This window comes from Heterodontus francisci, chromosome 30, assembly GCF_036365525.1.
Source record: "Heterodontus francisci isolate sHetFra1 chromosome 30, sHetFra1.hap1, whole genome shotgun sequence".
NCBI lineage: Eukaryota > Metazoa > Chordata > Chondrichthyes > Heterodontiformes > Heterodontidae > Heterodontus > Heterodontus francisci.
This window is the reverse complement of record NC_090400.1, coordinates 33,702,603-33,721,080: the sequence shown is the minus strand read 5'-3', so window position 1 is coordinate 33,721,080 and position 18,478 is coordinate 33,702,603. Positions and strand designations below refer to the sequence as shown.

Genomic DNA, 18,478 nt, shown 5'->3' with positions numbered 1-18,478 from the left:
AAAACACTGTGCTAAGATATGGTCCTGCCCAGAAAAATGGCCACACCCCAGGATGAATTAATCACCTTTGGGCATTTCCATTAATTGCACTCATTTGGAGGCATTCGAGAAAGCTCCAAAAATTAAGCTTTCAGGCACAAGGACACTAATAGGCATGTTTTAAAAGGTTTCGAATTTTTCTTTTTTGATGTGCTAAGAAACTGATAACTGTACCCCAATATAATTTGCAAATGGTTCTATCTAGTTTTAAAAGTCATTTGCAGTAATTTAAAATCGGGTTACTCACCAGTGATGGATTGATTCTGATTAAATTGACTTGTGATAAACATATTTTCAGCTATATTATTTAAACTGTACCAAATTATTAATCTTAGATATATCAAGGGATATTCTTAAAGCAAAATGTTTTTTAAAAAAATTACCATCTAAACTGCTGCCTGATTGTGCTGGCTCACAGCAGATTTTGCATTTGGTAATATGCAAATGACTTGAATGGAAACTTGAGAAAAAGAAGACTTCGCAAGCCGAGCACAATTTGCACCCGGATCACTGATTGTGCCCAAAGGGGAAACTCTAACCTACCTTTTGTTGTAAAGAGGTCCTTCATAGACCCAATAAGGGACTTTGATCATTGAGATGGGAAAATAAATGATTAAATGACCCTCTTGAAGGCCTTTGCTTATTCCATGGGTGCTAGATGATGGCTTCATTTGTCAGTAATTTCTGTTAATCGGCCTGTATTCTGTTCTGGAAAAATGAGAAAATGTTAATTTTTGTTACTTGGGCCTGCTTTTGAAAATAGCTAACAGGCAGTTTTCAAATGTTTGCTTCCCGAGAATGTGATTTCATCAGTGGGAATTAATAGACTTCATAAATAGAGGTATTGAGTACAAAAGCAGCGAAGTTATGCTGAACCTATATAAAGCTCTGGTTAGGCCACAACTAGAGTATTGCATCCAGTTCTGGTCACGTTTTAGGAAGGATGTGAAGGTCCTTGAGAGGGTGCAGAGGAGATTTACTAGAATGGTTACAGGGATATGAGGGATTTTAGCTACAAGGTTAGGTTGGAGAAGCTGGGGTTGTTCTCCTGGGAACAAAAGAGATTGAGGGAAGATTTGATAGAAGTGTGCAAAATCAAGACAGGTTTGGCTAGGGTAGACAAAGAAATACTATTCCTATTAGTTGATCGTACAAGGGCTAGAGGGCACAGATTTGAGGTTTTGGACAAGAGATGCAGGGGGATGTGAGGAAGAACCTTTTTACGCAGCAACTGGTAATGACCTGGAACTCGCTGCCTGTGAGGGTGGTGGAAGCAGAGATGATGAATGATTTCAAAAGGAAATTGGATTGGCACTGGAGGAAAATAAACTTACAGAGCTATGGGCTATGGGGATAGAGCTGGGGAATGGGCTGATTAGATTGCTCTGCAGAGAACCAGCATGGACTCAATGTCCCAAATGGGCTCCTTCTGTGCTGTTATGACTCTGTGACTCACTCTATGAATGAAGAATGAGCATTTTCCCATTACACACCTGTGACAGTGCTTTAAGAAAAAAACACTTGTTAAGCATCTAAAGATCTACCTATTACTGCATACCTGTGAATCCAGCTGTGGCATGTGCATTCTTTGTGCCAAATGTCTCAATGAAAATTAAGAATATCCTGATTTAGCCAGGAGAGACTGTAATCCAAATCACTAGTCTGTTGCCATACAAAAGAAGTCTGATGTGAGAGTGAATAATTCAATCTCCCTAATCACCAGTAGTCATAAGAGTCTGGGAACAATTTCCATCCGTATTTTCGGTCAAGAATAGGGCAGTGGTGCAATGAAAATAGTGGCGCATAATGTAGCAACCCATTTGTTCTGCTGTTTCACTCACTGCCATTTTGATCAAGGCTTAGAAATAGGTGGTCAAAGCTCCCAGCTGGAACAGGTGAAACCTCATGCAAATTCAGCCTTGTAACAACACTGGAACTCAATGCCATTTATACTTGCATTAGCTTGATGATCATTAAGTTATGGGCTGTCCGCTACTACTGAAAACTGTAGGCTGGAGATTTTCAATGTTGTAACATGCAAGTACTTAGATCTTTATTATCTGTCTGGAGAATTCAAGAAGCTAATCTGAGAAGGGTTTTTTGCTGAAAATACATTCTTTTTTTCTCATTTCTCAGCACCTCAATCATTTTCTTTACACAGAGAGGTGTTTGCTCTACTGAATCGTGGGAGTGATATCGGTCAACCCTAACTTTCTACGGGTAGAGGAGGGACAGGTGCAGCAACAGGTGGGGGGTGGGGGGCGGTGGTGGTTGGTGGTGGCTCCATGGAACAGCACTTGGTCCCGTTAGGAGTCCAGGAAGGAGAAGGGCTAATTGTAGGCAGCCTTACCATGCTCATAGTGTTCACAGGTCCAGAGTGAGGTTCCTGAATACCAGCAAGGAGTAGTGGAGGAGGAAAATGCACTTCTCATGAGAGGCCATATTAAATCTGCAGCAGAATCTACAGCTGGCACTGCATTGCCTGTGGCAGTTAAGCTGACCATGGCCCTGAATTTCAATGAATGAGGTCATTTCTAACTGCAGTTGGAGACGTGCAATATTCGTCGGGCTGTAGTGCATTCCTGCATAAAGCAGGTCACAGAATGTTTCAGTGAATTCAGCTCACTCCCCTGGAACCTAGGAAAGGGCTGTGGGTTTGGTCATCATTGCAAGATTTTGTGCAAGTGCAAACTTCCATCACTTGTCCACATGGCCTTCAGGGCTCCTATCACTGAACCTGGCACCTTCATGAACTGCAAAGGGTTTTACTCCCTTAACGTACAGCTGATTCTGAGACCACTGGCAGTAGTTCATGCAGATATGTGCCCAATTTCCAGACAGTGCTCTCAATGCCTACAGCTAGCAGCTGTCCAGCATTTCCCTTCTTTTCAACAAGGACACACAAGACATCAGAGGCTGGCTGCCTACAGCCCAGGAGCATCCTGTCCCAGCTTGGTCAATAACCCTGCTCAAAACCCCAGGTATGCCTCTGGAGATCAGATACAACTACAGTGATGACTCAATCACAGTAATCATTGAGCAGCCCATGGTTGTCTTTAAACAGCGCTGTCCACTGCCTGAACCAGTTTGGGGGTTCCCTACAGTACAGACCTGAGAGTGTCAAGGATAGTGATGTTGTTCTGCCTCTTGCGTAACATTGTCATGCAACAGGGAGCTCTCCTGTTGCAGACAGATGATGAGGGCAATCCACTGCATGAAAGTGAGGAAGCTGATGAGCTGGAGCATACAACAGCAGTGGGGGGTCTCCAACGTCAGCCTACAGCCAAAACTATATGCTAGACATTAATTGAATATTTCCCCTAAATTACTCCTTTGCCCTCATATCCAACCCCCACCCCCACCCCACAACTCCACTACACTTGCCCATTTGCCATCTGGAACATCATCTGACCCAGTCCATCCACCCTCCCATAAAGAACTCCCATCCCACTGACTCACTCATAGACATTCCAACTAGCTTTTCTGAGACCACAGCTACTTGAACCAGGTAGTTCAGCCAGATCTAATAATGGATGATGTCAAGAAATCCCCATATGCCAAATGAAAAATATTAATTTCATCGGTTGGAAACTTACATTAGACTTTTAATGGAAGAAATCCTACAGTAACTTTTAAAAAACTAGCAACCAAGATGGCCACTGAAATTTGCATCTGAAATACCAGGAGACTGAACTGAAGACAAAAGTCTAACAAGAAGCCCAGCCAGAACAATGCTTTGGCTAACTGAGTAGATTATGCAGATTACCCTCATTAGTGGGACAGTCAAAGTCATCCTGAGGCACTCATGTGGAGATGTCCCTCCGGGGGTAAACACTGACAACCCTACCCATGAGAGCTTTTGGGTTTTAGACTTTGGACCTCATTAAAAAGGGGGTTGAGAGAACCATGTGTCATCTGTCCATCTCTGCAAAAACAGAAGTTATGATACAGAGAAGGCAAGCAGAAACTGAGACTGCAGCAGCAGAGAAAGCTGGGGGCTTCCCTTTCTCTCTCTCCGCAGAAAACATCAAGTTTGAAAACCATCTGCGACTGCGGACCCTCTAAACCTACAGACTGTTACAGCCAGAGACCAGGGGAAGACTGCCAACTACAATTCTGCCTTCAAGAAAACTTTGAGCAAAACACTCACAGAGGTGGTAAGCACAACCACTGTTTAAAAGGAATAAACCCTGTTGCAGTCAAATAAGAGGAAGGGCAAGAGGGGCGCCTGAGACCCCGTCCTCACCTGGCCGTAACAATGACTAAACCAGTTGTACGCCAGACATGCTCAGAAGTAATTAAGCAAATCAAAAGCTGCAGTAATATTATGGCTAATGAAAGGCAGTTGGGAGTTTGAAAGTGCAATTGTAAATGACATGGGCATGAGTTTAACCATGGGTGGACATCAAAGTGAGGTTGGAAGTGGATACTGGGTGTGGGTGGTGAGGGATATAAGAAAATGATCAGAAATGACCCACTCAGTGATGGAATCTTGGGAATGGAGAGAACATGGGAGATGGCAAGTTCAAGGTGTGGCCATAAATATGGGTAGGAGAGCTTATATGGAAGGACAGGTTTAGGGAAGTAAAGTAAAATAAAATGCAGAGTGTATACCAAACAATCAAACTAACCTATATGCCAAATAAGTGCATTCTAATCATGTTCGGCTAGATTTTGTGGTCAGTGGCAAAGCACTTGCCACTGACCTCAAAGAAAGCTGTCCACAAAGAACTAACGATCTCTGTGGTGCAGACTTTCCCCATTCTCAATGTCAGTTTGTTTCTGGTACCAAGTCAAGGGGATCTCCAGGCATCCAGCAACATTGATGTTTTCAAGCAGGGTAAGTAGCCAATCACATTGAAATATTCTAACAGACAGCAAACTAGAAAGTTAAAACCACTGAACCCCTTCATTTTCAATTTTATATTTTATGGATAGTGAAATAAATGATTGGGACATACACTTGGAATTAAGGTAGAAGATAAAACACCATAAACATACTTCAAAAAAAATGTAGAATTTATGATAATGGTTATCGGGGGTAGGTGGAAATGTGGAGTAATACATTCAGCCATGAGCTTATTGAATGGCGGAGCAGGCTTGAGGGGTCAAATGGCCTACTCCTGCTTCTGTATGTTCATATGTTCGTATTTTACATTCAACAAATATTAAAATTACTCTTTCAGGGCTAGTGAGGCTTTCAGCAGTAATTATGACTTAGTACACTGGTAAAACCCCAGTTACATCTCATTCAAAAAGGTTTAACTTCTTCAAGGGTGTTTAAAGCAAGGCTAAGAGTGTAAGTTCTTATCAGAGTGTCATAGAGTCATTTATGACATAGTTCAATTATTTCTAATCAATTGCATTCTGGAGGGACCTCAACGGCACATCCTTTGGAGAAGCACTGAGAGCAACTTCTGGATTTCCGCATTTATTTGTTTAAGTGATAAATTATAAACATTTATGTATAAATCAAGTTTCAAGATTCATTAAATAAACACTGTAAAGTTAAACTGTTTTGTACTCTTTGGTTTTAGGCCAATAAACTAAGGACAAAGACTTTACGAAATACTTTGAATCCAGTCTGGAATGAAACTCTCACTTACTATGGGATCACTGATGAGGACATGATACGGAAGACATTAAGGTAAAATTAACTTTTAATATCTTGAAAATTTTGAAGCCATTTAAATCTTTTTCAGATATGAAGGGGAAGATCTACTGAAGCTTAGGGAAAGGAAATGATTCAGCACTTGGAGAAACATGAGTTAATCCAGCTGGTCGGAATAAATTTCTAAAAGACAGGCCATGCTTGACCAAACGTTTAGAAGGTTTTGAGGGAACAAGGGAGAGGAGACATGAAAGAAGTGGAGTGGATGTATTTATATGGATTTTTCAAAAGGCATTTGATCAAGTACCACGTAAGAGACTTGTAGCAAAGATAATGATGGTTGAACTAAGAGGAACATGGCCACATGGATTGGACAGAATGAAGGCTAGAGGTGACAGGAAATTTTTCTGACTGCAAAAATGTGGTGGCTGGCCTTCTTCAGTGTCATGGGTGCCACTATTACTTCCAATATATGGAAATGATCAGGACAGAGGATTTGGAGGAGCACTATTGAAATTTACCTTGACATCTAATTGAGGGGTGTAGTTTTCAGGATGGGCAGATGGATGGCATTTCCAGTAAAAATGTAGAAAAATGTGATGTGCTACATTTTCAAGAATAAGGAAACAAGTTAAATTGTCGAATTCTCAGCAATGTAGGAAAGCAGAGACACTTGGTGGGCAGATACTGGTTAGTCAAGGAGATAGTGAAAGTAGAAAAGACTTCAGAAAAAGCAGTGGAATCCTTGTCTTTGCATCCAGAGAAAAAGAATACAAAACAAGAAAGCAATGTTGAAAGAAAAAGAGAGTGCAGGAAGTACAGGTCAGATTAAATCAACATTTTTTGTTATAGATGCTGACTGCCCTGCTGTATTTTTCCAGCATTTTCTTTTTTTGTTTCCAAATTCTACCATTTCAATTTTTTTTATTTTAAGGTACTGTTGAATTTGTACACGATCTTGGTTAGGCTGCAGGTAAAGTGTTGTGTAAAGATTTGGGCTTCCCCATTATGGCAAGCAATGGAAAAATTGCAATGCAGATTACTAGGGATACGACCAGGGATGAGGAATTACAGCTTGAAGAGAGACTTGAGAACTTGTAGTTTTTCACGAAAAAGTTTAAGAAATTATGTGATAGTGCTTTTCAATATCATGAACGGTTTCTTAGAGAGAAGACCTTAAGTAGCTCATCCTCAAGATTGCAATGGCACTGCTTTCTCATGTAACTTGTAAGGTTTCAAACAAAAGGAACACACAGAGATCAGTTAGCTGAAACGGTTATATCATTGATGACGATTTTGGGTTTGCAGCTCACGATTAGATGGTAACCTAGAAATTAGTCTGAACCAGTGCGTGGCCAAACCGGGAATCCCAGGACTAATGGATATTGGGCCTCAGACTTCATCAATACACTCACCGCCATCTGCCAGTTTTGGTCATGCGACCAAAGGAGGCTCACCGTGCCAAGACATCGATGTTGAACCTCCTGTCTTGCTGGCAGCCGCCTCTTGTAAGTCCCAGGAGAAGGGATTGGAGTGGACTACAGCGAAAGGCCAATCGTGATACCTGTAGAGTTGGGAGAGTATTCCTGTGCCTCCTGGCTCCACAGGATGGTTTTTTTTAACCAAAAAAAATGTAACTTACCTGGAGTTACCAGTTGTAGGAGTAGCTGAAGAATCCTGATTGGGATAGGTCTGACATCTGCCCCGCCCATTGCTGATTATTTGGTGGTTGGGGGCCTTCAACAAGCATTAGGCCCATAATTTATATATTAAAGGGGCTTAATGCTATTTTATGTCATCTTACCCACAACAGATGAGGTGAGAGTGATTGCCCTTGATATCAGGGCAGCATTTGACTGAGTATTGCATCAAGGAGCCCTAGCCAAATTGAAGTCAATGGGAATGGGGGAAAATATCTCCACTGGTTGGAATCATACCTAGCATAAAGGAAGATAATTGTGGTTGTTTGAGGCCAATAATCTCCATCCCAGGACATTGCTGCAGGAGTTCCTTCGGATTGTGTCCTAGGCCCAACCATCTTCAGCTGTTTCATTAATGACCTTCCCTCCTTCATAAAGTCAGAAGTAGGGATGCTCGCTGATGTTTGTACAATGTTCAGTACCTTTTGCAATTCCTCAGTTACTGAAGCAGTCCATACACAGCAAGAGCTGGACAACATTCAGGCTTGGGCTGATAAGTGGCAAGTAACATTCGCACCACACAAGTGCCAGGCAATGACGATCTCCAACAAGACAGAATCTAACCATCTCCCCTTGACACTCAATGGCATTACCATCGCTAAGTCCCACACTATCAACATCCTGGGAGTTAGCATTGACCGTATGCTGAACTGGAACAGCCACATAAATACTGTGGCGACAAGAACAGGCCAGAGGCTAGGAATTCTGTGACAGGTAACCCACCTCCTGTCCACCATTGACAAGGCACGAGTCAAGAGTGTAGTGGAATACTCTGCCTGGATGAGTGCAAATCTCACAACACTGAGGAAGCTCAACACCATCCAGGACAAAGCAGCCTGCTTGTTCAGCACCCCATCCACCACCTTAAACATTCACTCACTCCACCACCGATACACAGTGGCAGTAGTGTGTACCATATACAAGATGCACTGCAGCATCACACCACACCTCCTTCACCAGCACCTTCCAAACCTATGACCTCTTCAACCTAGAAGGACAAGGGCAGCAGGTGCATGAGAATGGCACCACCTGCAAGTACCCCTCCAAGCCACACACCATTCTGACTTGGAAATATATATGAATAAATGAATTTAAAAAATCATTTTAAAAAGTGCCATACGAGTTTGGCAGTGAAGCCAAAGCCTGCGTCAATTTTCAGGCATAAAACATGTAAACCAAATTCTACCCCAATCTTTTTTTGCCTTCAGTCAGTGTTGATCAAAAATCAATTGTGGATTTATTAAATCATGAAAGGCATATTGTTTGCACACTGAATTAAGGTAGGAGATCGAGAAATCTCTCTCCCTCAGACCAAGGTAATCTGTGATCTAACAGCCAATGTTTCAAATGCTTTTTTACTGTTCTAGGGATGTGGGCATCATTGGCTAGACCAGCATTTATTGCCCATCCCTAATAGGCCTCGAGAAGGTGGTGGTGAGCTGCCTTCTTGAGCTGCTGCAGTCCTTGGGGTGTAGATACACCAACAGCGGTGTTAGGAAGGGAGTTCCAGGATTTTGATCCACTGACAGCGAAGGAACGGTGCTATAGTTCCAAGTCAGGATGGTGTGTGGCTTGGAGGGGAACTTGCAGGTGGTGGTGTTCCCATGCATCTGCTGCCCTTGTCCTTCTAGGTGGTAGAGATGGCGGGTTTGGAAGGTGCTGTCGAAGGAGATTTGGTGAGTTGCTGCAGTGCATCTTGTAGATGGTACACACTGCTGCCACTGTGCATCGGTGGTGGAGGGAGTGAATGTTGAAGGTGGTGGATGGGGTGCCAATCAAGCGGGCTGCTTTGTCCTAGATGGTGTCAAGCTTATTGAGTCTTGTTGGAGCTGCACTCATCCAGGCAATTGGTGAGTGTTCCATCACACTTCTGACTTTGTCTTGTAGATGGTGGACAGGCTTTGGGGAGACAGGAGGTGAGTTACTCACCGCAGAATTGCCAGCCTCTGACCTGCTCTGTAGCCACAGCATTTATGTGGCTACTCCAGTTCAGTTTCTGGTCAATGGTGACACCCAGGATGTTGATAGTGGGGGATTCAGTGATGGTAATGCCATTGAATGTCAAGGGGAGATGGTTTGATTCTGTCTTGTTTAAGATGGTCAATGCCTGGCACTTATGTGGCGAGAATGTTACTTGCCACTAAAAGGCCAAGCCTGGGTGTTGTCCAGATCTTGCTGCATATGGACATGGGCTGCTTCAGTATCTGAGGAGTCATGAATGGTGCTGAGTATTGTACAATCATCAGTGAACATCCCCACTTCTGATCTTATGATGGAGGGAAGGTCATTGATGAAGCAGCTGAAGGTGGTTGGGCCAAGGACACTACCCTGAGGAACTCCTGCAGGGATGTCCTGGGACTGAGATGATTGACCTCCAACAACCACAACTATCTTCCTTTGTGCCAGGTATGACTCCAACCAGTGGAGAGTTCTCCCCTGATTCCCATTGACTCTAGTTTCGCTGGGGCTCCTTGATGCCATACTCGGTCAAATGCTGTCTTGCTGTCAAGGGCAGTCACTGTCACCTTATCTCTGGAGTTCAGCTCTTTTGTCCATGTTTGGACCAAGGCTGCAACGAGGTTAAGCGCTGAGTTTACCTGGCAGAACCCAAACTGACCGTCAGTGAGCAGGTTATTGCTGAGCAAGTGCCACTTGATGGCACTGTCGACAACGACTTCCATCACTTTGCTGATGATCGGGAGTAGACTGATAGGGCGGTAATTGGCCAGGTTGGAACAGCTTAGTTTTCAGAGGTTTATATAATGAAGGTTTATAACATTAGTAGGTTGCATCTTTATTATTTTTCATAACCAAGGCGCACAGGAAAATTGATTGTTCACTCAGGCATTTAATGTAAAGTGAGCCAGTTGATGGTTTGAAACTGTGTCTTGCCTCACTAGCATGCTACTTCAGTCACATTTCGTAAAGACTGGAGAAGTCACATGGCATGTGATGGATGTCAGTAGCTGGCATATGTTTGTTACCATCCGTGTTATGCTATCAACCAACTAGATATTGGGCAGTAAAAAGTACACTCTGGATTATCTGCTAATGAGAGTTTCTGGTGACACTGAACTGGAGAGGATGTCGAGCACAAAAGAATCAAAAACATTGACAGGTATGATAAAGTGATGGATTGTTTCCACTGGTTAAAGAGATGGTAATGAGAGTTCACAAATTTAAGATATTTAAGAATTAAAGGGGAATGTGGGAAAAATGGTATTGGTAAGAATGTGAAATGTGCTACCACAGGAGTAGTTGAAACAAATGGCATTGGTGCATTTAAGGGGAAGTTGGATGGGTAAATGAGGGAAAAGGAATTTAAGGATATGCAACAGGGTTAGATGAAGAGGGGTGGGAGCAGCTCATATGGAACATAACTGCTGACATAAACCAGTTGTAGACTCAATGCACCAAGATTATAATGTGGAATTTTCTGCCACAAGCAATTGTCAGATCAAAATCTATTTTTTTAAAGACAATTGCACAGTTGCTTGAAAAGGAAAATATACTACAATGGTACAGGGAGTGAACAGGACAGTTATGGCTCAAGTGCAGTAAAACACCACCTGAGACTTAATGGCCCAAATGGCATATCATTGTGCATTTTGTGGGAAACATATGGAGAAAATGTACACAAGAATTTATTGGTGGGATAGGACACCGGGGAGGTTTTTTTTATTCTTTCATGGGATGCAGGCATCGTTGGCAAGGCCAGCATTTGTTGCCCATCCCTAATTGCCTTTTACAACTGACTGGCTTGCTAGGCCATTTCAGAGGGCAGTTAAGAGTCAACCACATTGCTGTGGGACTAGAGTCGCATGTCGGCTCGATCAGGTAAGTACGGCAGATTTCCTTCCCTAAAGGACATTAGTGAACCAGATGAGTTTTTATGAGAATCAATGATATTTTCATGGCACCATTACTGAGATTAGCTTTCAATTCCAGATTTTAAAACATTAATTAATATAATTTAAATTCCACCAGCTGCTGCATTGGGATTTGAATCTATGTCCTGGGGCATTAGCCTGGGCCTAGGGATTACTATGGTACAGGCTAGGAACATTCCAACAAGGGTGAAAGGTAGGGGAACCAAGAACAGGGCTCCTTGGATGACGAGGGAGATAGAGATGATGATGAAACAAAAAAAAGGGCGTATGATGCATTTCAGGTGAACTCATTAAATGAGAACCAGGCCTTATAAAATAAACTGAGAGGTGGTGAAGAGGAAAATAAGACTGTCAAAGAGAGAATATGGAAATAGAATGGCAGTCAACATAAAAGAGAACTCAAAGATCTTCTACCAGCATGTAAATAGTAAGAGAGAAGTAAGAGTAGGAGTGGGGCCTATTGGGGACAGAGAGGATAATATATGCTAAGAGGCACATGGCAAGGCTAATATACTTAATGAGCACTTTGTATTAGTGTTCACTAAGGAAATGGAGGCTGATAAAATATCAGTAGAAGCAGAGAGAGTAGAGGCAATGGATAGGATAAAAATTGATGCGGGGAGGTACTGGAAAGGCTGGCTATGCTATGGTTAGCGTAGATAAGTCACCTGGTCTGGATGGCTTGCTTCCCAGGTTGCTGAAGGAAGTGGGGGGTGGAGATAGCGGAAGGGCTTGCCACAATCTTCCAATCTTCCATTGGATATGGGGGAGGTGCCTGAGGATCGGACAGTGGCAAATGTGACACTCTTATGTTTAGTTTAGAGATACAGCACTGAAACAGGCCCTTCGGCCCACCGAGTCTGTGCCGACCATCAACCACCCATTTATACTAATCCTACACTAATCCCAGATTCCTACTACATCCCCACCAGAAAGGGTGTAGGAACAGTCCTAACAACTACAGGACAGTTAGTTTAATATCAGTGGTGGGTAAGCTTTTAGAAACAATAATCGGGTAAAATATCAGTGGACACTTAGTTTAGTTTAGTTTAGAGATACAGCACTGAAACAAGCCCTTCGGCCCACCGAGTCTGTGCCGACCATCAACCACCCATTTATACTAATCCTGTACTAATTCCATATTCCTACCACATCCCCACCTGCCCCTATATTTCCCTACCACCTACCTATACTAGGGGCAATTTTATAATGGCCAATTAACCTAACAACCTGCAAGTCTTTGGCATGTGGGAGGAAACCGGAGCACCCGGAGGAAAACCACGCAGACACAGGGAGAACTTGCAAACTCCACACAGGCAGTACCCAGAATTGAACCCGGGTCGCTGGAGATGTGAGGCTGCGGTGCTAACCACTGCGCCACTGTGCCGCCCTAGCGGCACAGTGGCGCAGTGGTTAGCACCGCAGCCTCACAGCTCCAGGGACCCGGGTTCAATTCTGGGTACTGCCTGTGCGGAGTTTGCAAGTTCTCCCTGTGTCTGCGTGGGTTTCCTCCGGGTGCTCCGGTTTCCTCCCACATGCCAAAGACTTGCAGGTTGATAGGTAAATTGGCCATTAGCAATTGCCCCTAGTGTAGGTAGGTGGTCGGGAAATATAGGGACAGGTGGGGATGTGGTAGGAATATGGGATTAGTGTAGGATTAGTATAAATGGGTGGTTGATGGTCGGCACAGACTCGGTGGGCCGAAGGGCCTGTTTCAGTGCTGTATCTCTCAACTAAACTTAGAAAGGTTTGAACTAATTAAGGACAGTCAGCACAGATTTTCAAAAGGCAGATCATGCTTAACTAATTGAATTTTTTTGATGAAGTAACAGAGAAGGTTGATGAAGGGAATGCAGTGAAAGTTGTTTATATGGATTTTAAGAAAACATTTGATAAGGTCCCACATAAAAGGTTGGTTAACAAAATCGAGGCTCATGGAATAGAAGCGTCAATGTCAAATGGATAAAAAATTGGCTCAAGGACAGAAAACAGCAAGGCGTAGTAAATGGTTGCTTTTCAGATTTGAGGATGCTAGACAGTAGTGTTATCCAAGGGTCAGTGCTGGGACCACTGCTTTTTTTGCTATTTACAAATGACTTGGATCTTGGAATACAGAGCAGAATCTCAAAATTTGCTGACGACTCCAAACTTGGAGGTGCAGCAAACAGTGAGGATGATATGGACCGCCTGCAACAGGACCTAGATAGGCTAGCAGAATGAGCAGACAGGTGGTAGATGGAATTTAATACAGGCAAGTATGAGTTGATGCATTTTGGCACAAGGAATAGGGAGAAGCAATATATACTTAATGGCACAGTTCTAAAGACTATGCAGGAACAGAGGGACCTAGGCGTGCATGTGCACAGATCTTTGAAGGTGGCAAGGCATATTGAGAGAGTGGTTAGTGAAGCATATGGGATCTAGGGCTTCATAAATGGAGCCATTGAGTACAAAAGCAGGGAAGTTATGCTGAACCTATATAGGTTAGGCCCCAACTGGAGTCTTGCGTCCAGTTCTGGGCACTACACTTCAGAAGGATGTGAGGGTCCTTGAGAGGGTGCAAAAGAGATTTACCAGAATGGTTCCAGGGATGGTGGATTTTTGATACAAGGTTAGGCTGGAAAAGTTGGGTTTGTTCTTGGAACAAGTAGATTGAGGGAGGATTTAATAGAAATGTATACTATTATGACAGGCTTAGATAAGTTAGACAAGAAGAAATTGTTCCCAACAACAAATAGTGCAAGGACTAGGGGACACAGATTGAAAGTTTTGGGCAAAAGATGCAGGGAGACTATGAGGAAGACCTTTTTTAAGCAGCGGGTGGTAATGACCTGGAACTCGCTGCCCACAAGGGTGGTGGAAGCGGAGACAATCAATGACTTCAAGGGGAAATTGTATAACCACATGAGAGAAATAGACTTGCAGGGCTACGGGATCAAGTCGGGGAGTGGGACTGACAGCATAGCTCCATGGAGAGCCGCATGGACTCTATGGGCCGAATGGCCTCCTTCTGTGCTGTAAATGACTCTATGGGCTGAATTTTATTCTCCCGCTGCTGGGAGTGGCAGCGGGCGAACAAGATGACGGCCTGCACGCACGGTCTGTGCATCACCACGCAATATGCAGGGGGGGCCGCCCCCTCCAATCATGTGGCAGGGCAGCCTCAGCGACCCCATGAACAGCGTCAGCTGCTTCTGCACAGGAGCTGGTGCCATTTTTAAAGGGCTGCTAGACCTGCACAGTTGAACCCTGTAAACCACTCTCCCCGCCCCCCCCCCGCTAATACGCTGTAAATAAATTTCTGACCCATCCCCCCCCAATACAATGAAAATAAATGGCTGCCCTGTTCCCCCTCCACCCCCAACAAAGCATTGACATTAAAGATTTGATCTCTTTCCCTGCACCCCCCACCCCCCATAACAACTGCACAAAGTGTAGAGGTCACCCCTTCCTCCCCGCACCCCCCACCCCAACACCAGAAATGCAGGGTTGACCCTGTTTCTCCCCCCTCCTCCCCCCCCCAACACTCAAAATCCTGTTTCCCCCCTTCCCCAACTGGATGGGAAAGTGAAGGTGCATGAGTGCCGCCCATCGCATGGAAGATCCCGCACAGCCGATAAGATCGCAGTGAATGGAAGGAAGATCAGGCCCGGCAATCCCGGCATCAGACTCCCTGGCGGGACGCTGCAACTGCGATCTTCCAGCTCCCCCCCCCCCTCCCCACCCCCCCACCATGGAGCCTAACATCGATAACTCAACAAAATCCCAGCTATGACAACAGACCACTTTATAACTATATAGCCAATATCCCTTGGTTCTTTCACATGGAATTCTCATGAGCAAAATACTGCAAAACATTTTTGCAATGATATGGAAATATATTCCTATTGGCAAATTGTGATATTTATAGCATCTTGACAAAAGTCCAAGTATTCCTCTTTGGACAGAATTTGTGTTGATTTCAGTGGATTTTCTCTTGAATTTATCAATAACTATGATTGCAATCATCGTTTGATAAGTGATAGAATTTCTGTTTTTCTTTCTGGTTACATAAAGATCCTCAGGTTTGTAATAATGGAATTCTGCATTTTATGACATTTAGAAGTAACTATCTTCTGCCAGAAAAGTCAGACATGATTTTTAGACTTCCTAGGGTCATGCATAACTTTTTAGTTCAAATGATTGGAAAGCATTATCATGAGATGATATGCAAATTTATTGATGCATAACCAATACATGATGCATTAAAATCAGCTCAGCTTCATCTAATCTTGAATTATAAACCATGAAATATTCAACACCATTGCTCAACTATTGTCTGAGCTCCTATGAGCGTCCTCCATACCTGACCCCTCGTATTATGTTTTGGACTATCCGTGGTTGCTCTTTCATTGACTTTTTCTGTACAGCAACTGCATCGCTGTTTGCAGGTTTTGGATACCGTTAGCTAATTCATGGATTACCTCATCTGCTTTTTAATGGCATTTGCTTCAGCGATGGTCCCATTCCCCTCCTCCAGACCCTAATCCTCCTGAAGACTTGGGCATTTTTTGGAGGTGGCCTGGTTACTTAACTACAGCTCTGCACTTACCACTGACCAGTTCCCAGTGGCACTGTCTATTATCATTACAGTAGTGGGTTTTCACACTTGACCTGACACTAATGGAGTATTACAAACATTCATATTAGCAGTATATCCTTAAGAAGTGTTCGTTGACTTCAAGACAGGCTACAGAATTCAGTTTGCGAAGAAGTTTATCTCATGTAACTGTCCTGTGTTAGGTTTTGAATCAATTCTAAATTCTCTGAAAATGGCCTGTTCATTAAGAAGTACATGTTAATGGTAATAAATTCAAGAGGAAATCTACTGAAATGAACACAAAATGTGTCAAAATAAATTTCACAATTTGCCAATAGAAATATATTCCCATATCATAGCAAAAATGTTCTGTAGTATTTTGCATATATATGTTGTTACGACCGAGGCGGGAGTAATGTACTGTCAATTCAGTCCCATTACTCCTCAAGTCACAGCATATTATTAAAGTTTCCCACCTACTAGAAATTAGCCAAATTTAACACTTTATTAACTCCCAGAATAAAACACACCAAACCAGATATCTTTAAACAAGAACAAATTCATTATTTATTAATAAACAATATTGAGATAAATCTTTTTCTGAGAAAACTTTATAACTTCTCTACAATTTCTATTGGCAAATTGTGATATTTATTTCGACACAATTTGTGTTCGTTTCAGTAGATTTCCTCTTGAATTTATTAACATTAACATGTACTTCTTAACCCTCATGCACACACACATACATTCAAAAACCAACAGTTAACCGGTTCTAAAATGACATTTTAAATTAGAGCTGTTTCTTAGGAATAATGGGCTGAATTTTATGCCCGCTCAAAGAGCAGGATGGTGATGGGGGGGTGGGTGGCGTAAAATGGAGCGGGAGGCTCTGGGATTCCTTCCCAACCCGCCTTAATTAGCCTCTGGGCAGGGAGGCTGTCTTCAACCTAACCCACCCCCGACTAAATTGCAGTGCGAGGGGAAGGCCCTCTGCTCCCACGAACCTCCCCCCGCCTTCCACTGCAATTCTATGGGCCTCCCACCACCCCTTAGCCTGTCTATGGGGGTATGGGCCATTAAATCCAGCCCACTGTGCGTAGTTTTGTTCTCCATATTTAAGGAAGGATTTACTTATATTGGAGGTGGTGCAACGAACGTTCACTAGATTGGTCCCTGACAACAGAGGCTTGTCTTATAATGATAGGCTGAGTAAATTGGGCCTATATTCACTGGGGTTTAGAAGAATGAGAAGTGATCTCACTGAAACATACAAGATTCTGAAGGGGCTTGATAGGGTAGATGCTGAGAGATTGTTTCCACTGGACAGGGAATCTAAAACACGGGGCCACAGTCTCAGGATAAGGGGCCGATTACTTTGGACTGAGATGAGGAGAAATTATTTCACTCAAAGGGTGGTGAATCTTTGGAATTCTCTACCCCAGAGGATTGTGGATGCTCCAACATTGAATATATTTAAGGCTGGGATAGACACATTTACGGTCTCTCAGGGAATCAAGGGATATGGAGAGCAGGTGGGAAAGTGGAGTTGAAGCCCAAAAATCAGATATGATCATATTGAATGGTGGAGCAGGCTGGATGGGCCATATAATCTACTCCCACACCAGTTTCTTGTTTTCTTATTAGCACATTAACAAAGTACCTATGATTCAAGCAACTGATTGAGTGTGGACATAAAAGATTCTCTTGCTCTCTCTTTCCCCATTTCCATCTGGTGGATAATTCTTACTAAGTATTATTTCCCTTTAGCCCTCAATTATCCCAATCCAAATTCTATATCCCTCTAACAGCTAATAGTGTGTTTAACTGTGTCTTGATCATTTCAGAGTCGGTTTCTTTCTGGAGTATGTGTCAATGCCTTGATGATTTAAAATGTTGTCTTACTCTCCTAAGCCACATTAATCATTTCATGCCATGCTGTTGTCAAGTAACTGAGCATGTCTGAGACCCGTTCTTCAGTGCAAATACACCATGTATTTCCGCATGTTATTTGCTTCACACTCAAATCACATTTGCACACTCACACCAGCAACCCAATATCATGCCGCATGTGCCATCCAATACAACTGATTCTTAGAATTTCAAGTTATCTTAGCAAAAGATCAGGGTGTATCTGAAGATCTTCGTTTGTTGCCCTGTCATGGCCCTGGTGCCTCGACTAATGGCCAGACTATCATTACAGTTTTCTTAAAAAGTTCATAGGCAAGGATACAAATAGCTCCAAGAGAGAACTATTAATTTACAATTCTTAACTACACTTTCCTGACTTTCACTAGAATGTACATGGATACCGGATTGTAACCTTCCATTGAATTGGACTCTGGTGGTTTATTCCAGTACAACTCAGAAAATGATTGTAAAAAATTCCCAGTTGGTGATATGATTTTCCTGTCTCTATCTTCTTTTCCCAAAGACTTCCTCTCATTCTACTTTACATATCACATTAATTACCATTCTATCTCATTCTTGAGCCATGGAGGAATTTCACTGTCCAGTGCAATATTTTCATAATATCTTTAAAGGATAGAGCAATATTCCCACATAGCCCCAGGTTTTGACACATTCTGTCTGTTTGTTCTTTATTCTATCATTCCAATATTATCCCAATCCAAATAGCAGTATTGTTGCAAAACCTGTCAGT

At 43.0% G+C, this 18,478-nt stretch overlaps 1 protein-coding gene across 1 annotated transcript in view; it reads left to right on the top strand.

Annotated features, from left to right (window-relative positions):
• The window catches only part of LOC137346498 (double C2-like domain-containing protein beta), a 273,543-nt gene that overhangs the window by 138,102 nt on the left and 116,963 nt on the right, over positions 1-18,478 (top strand). The window contains exon 4 of the mRNA XM_068009961.1: positions 5,577-5,686. Coding sequence (XP_067866062.1) covers positions 5,577-5,686 — 110 coding nt within the window. The remainder of the gene's footprint in view (positions 1-5,576; positions 5,687-18,478) is intronic.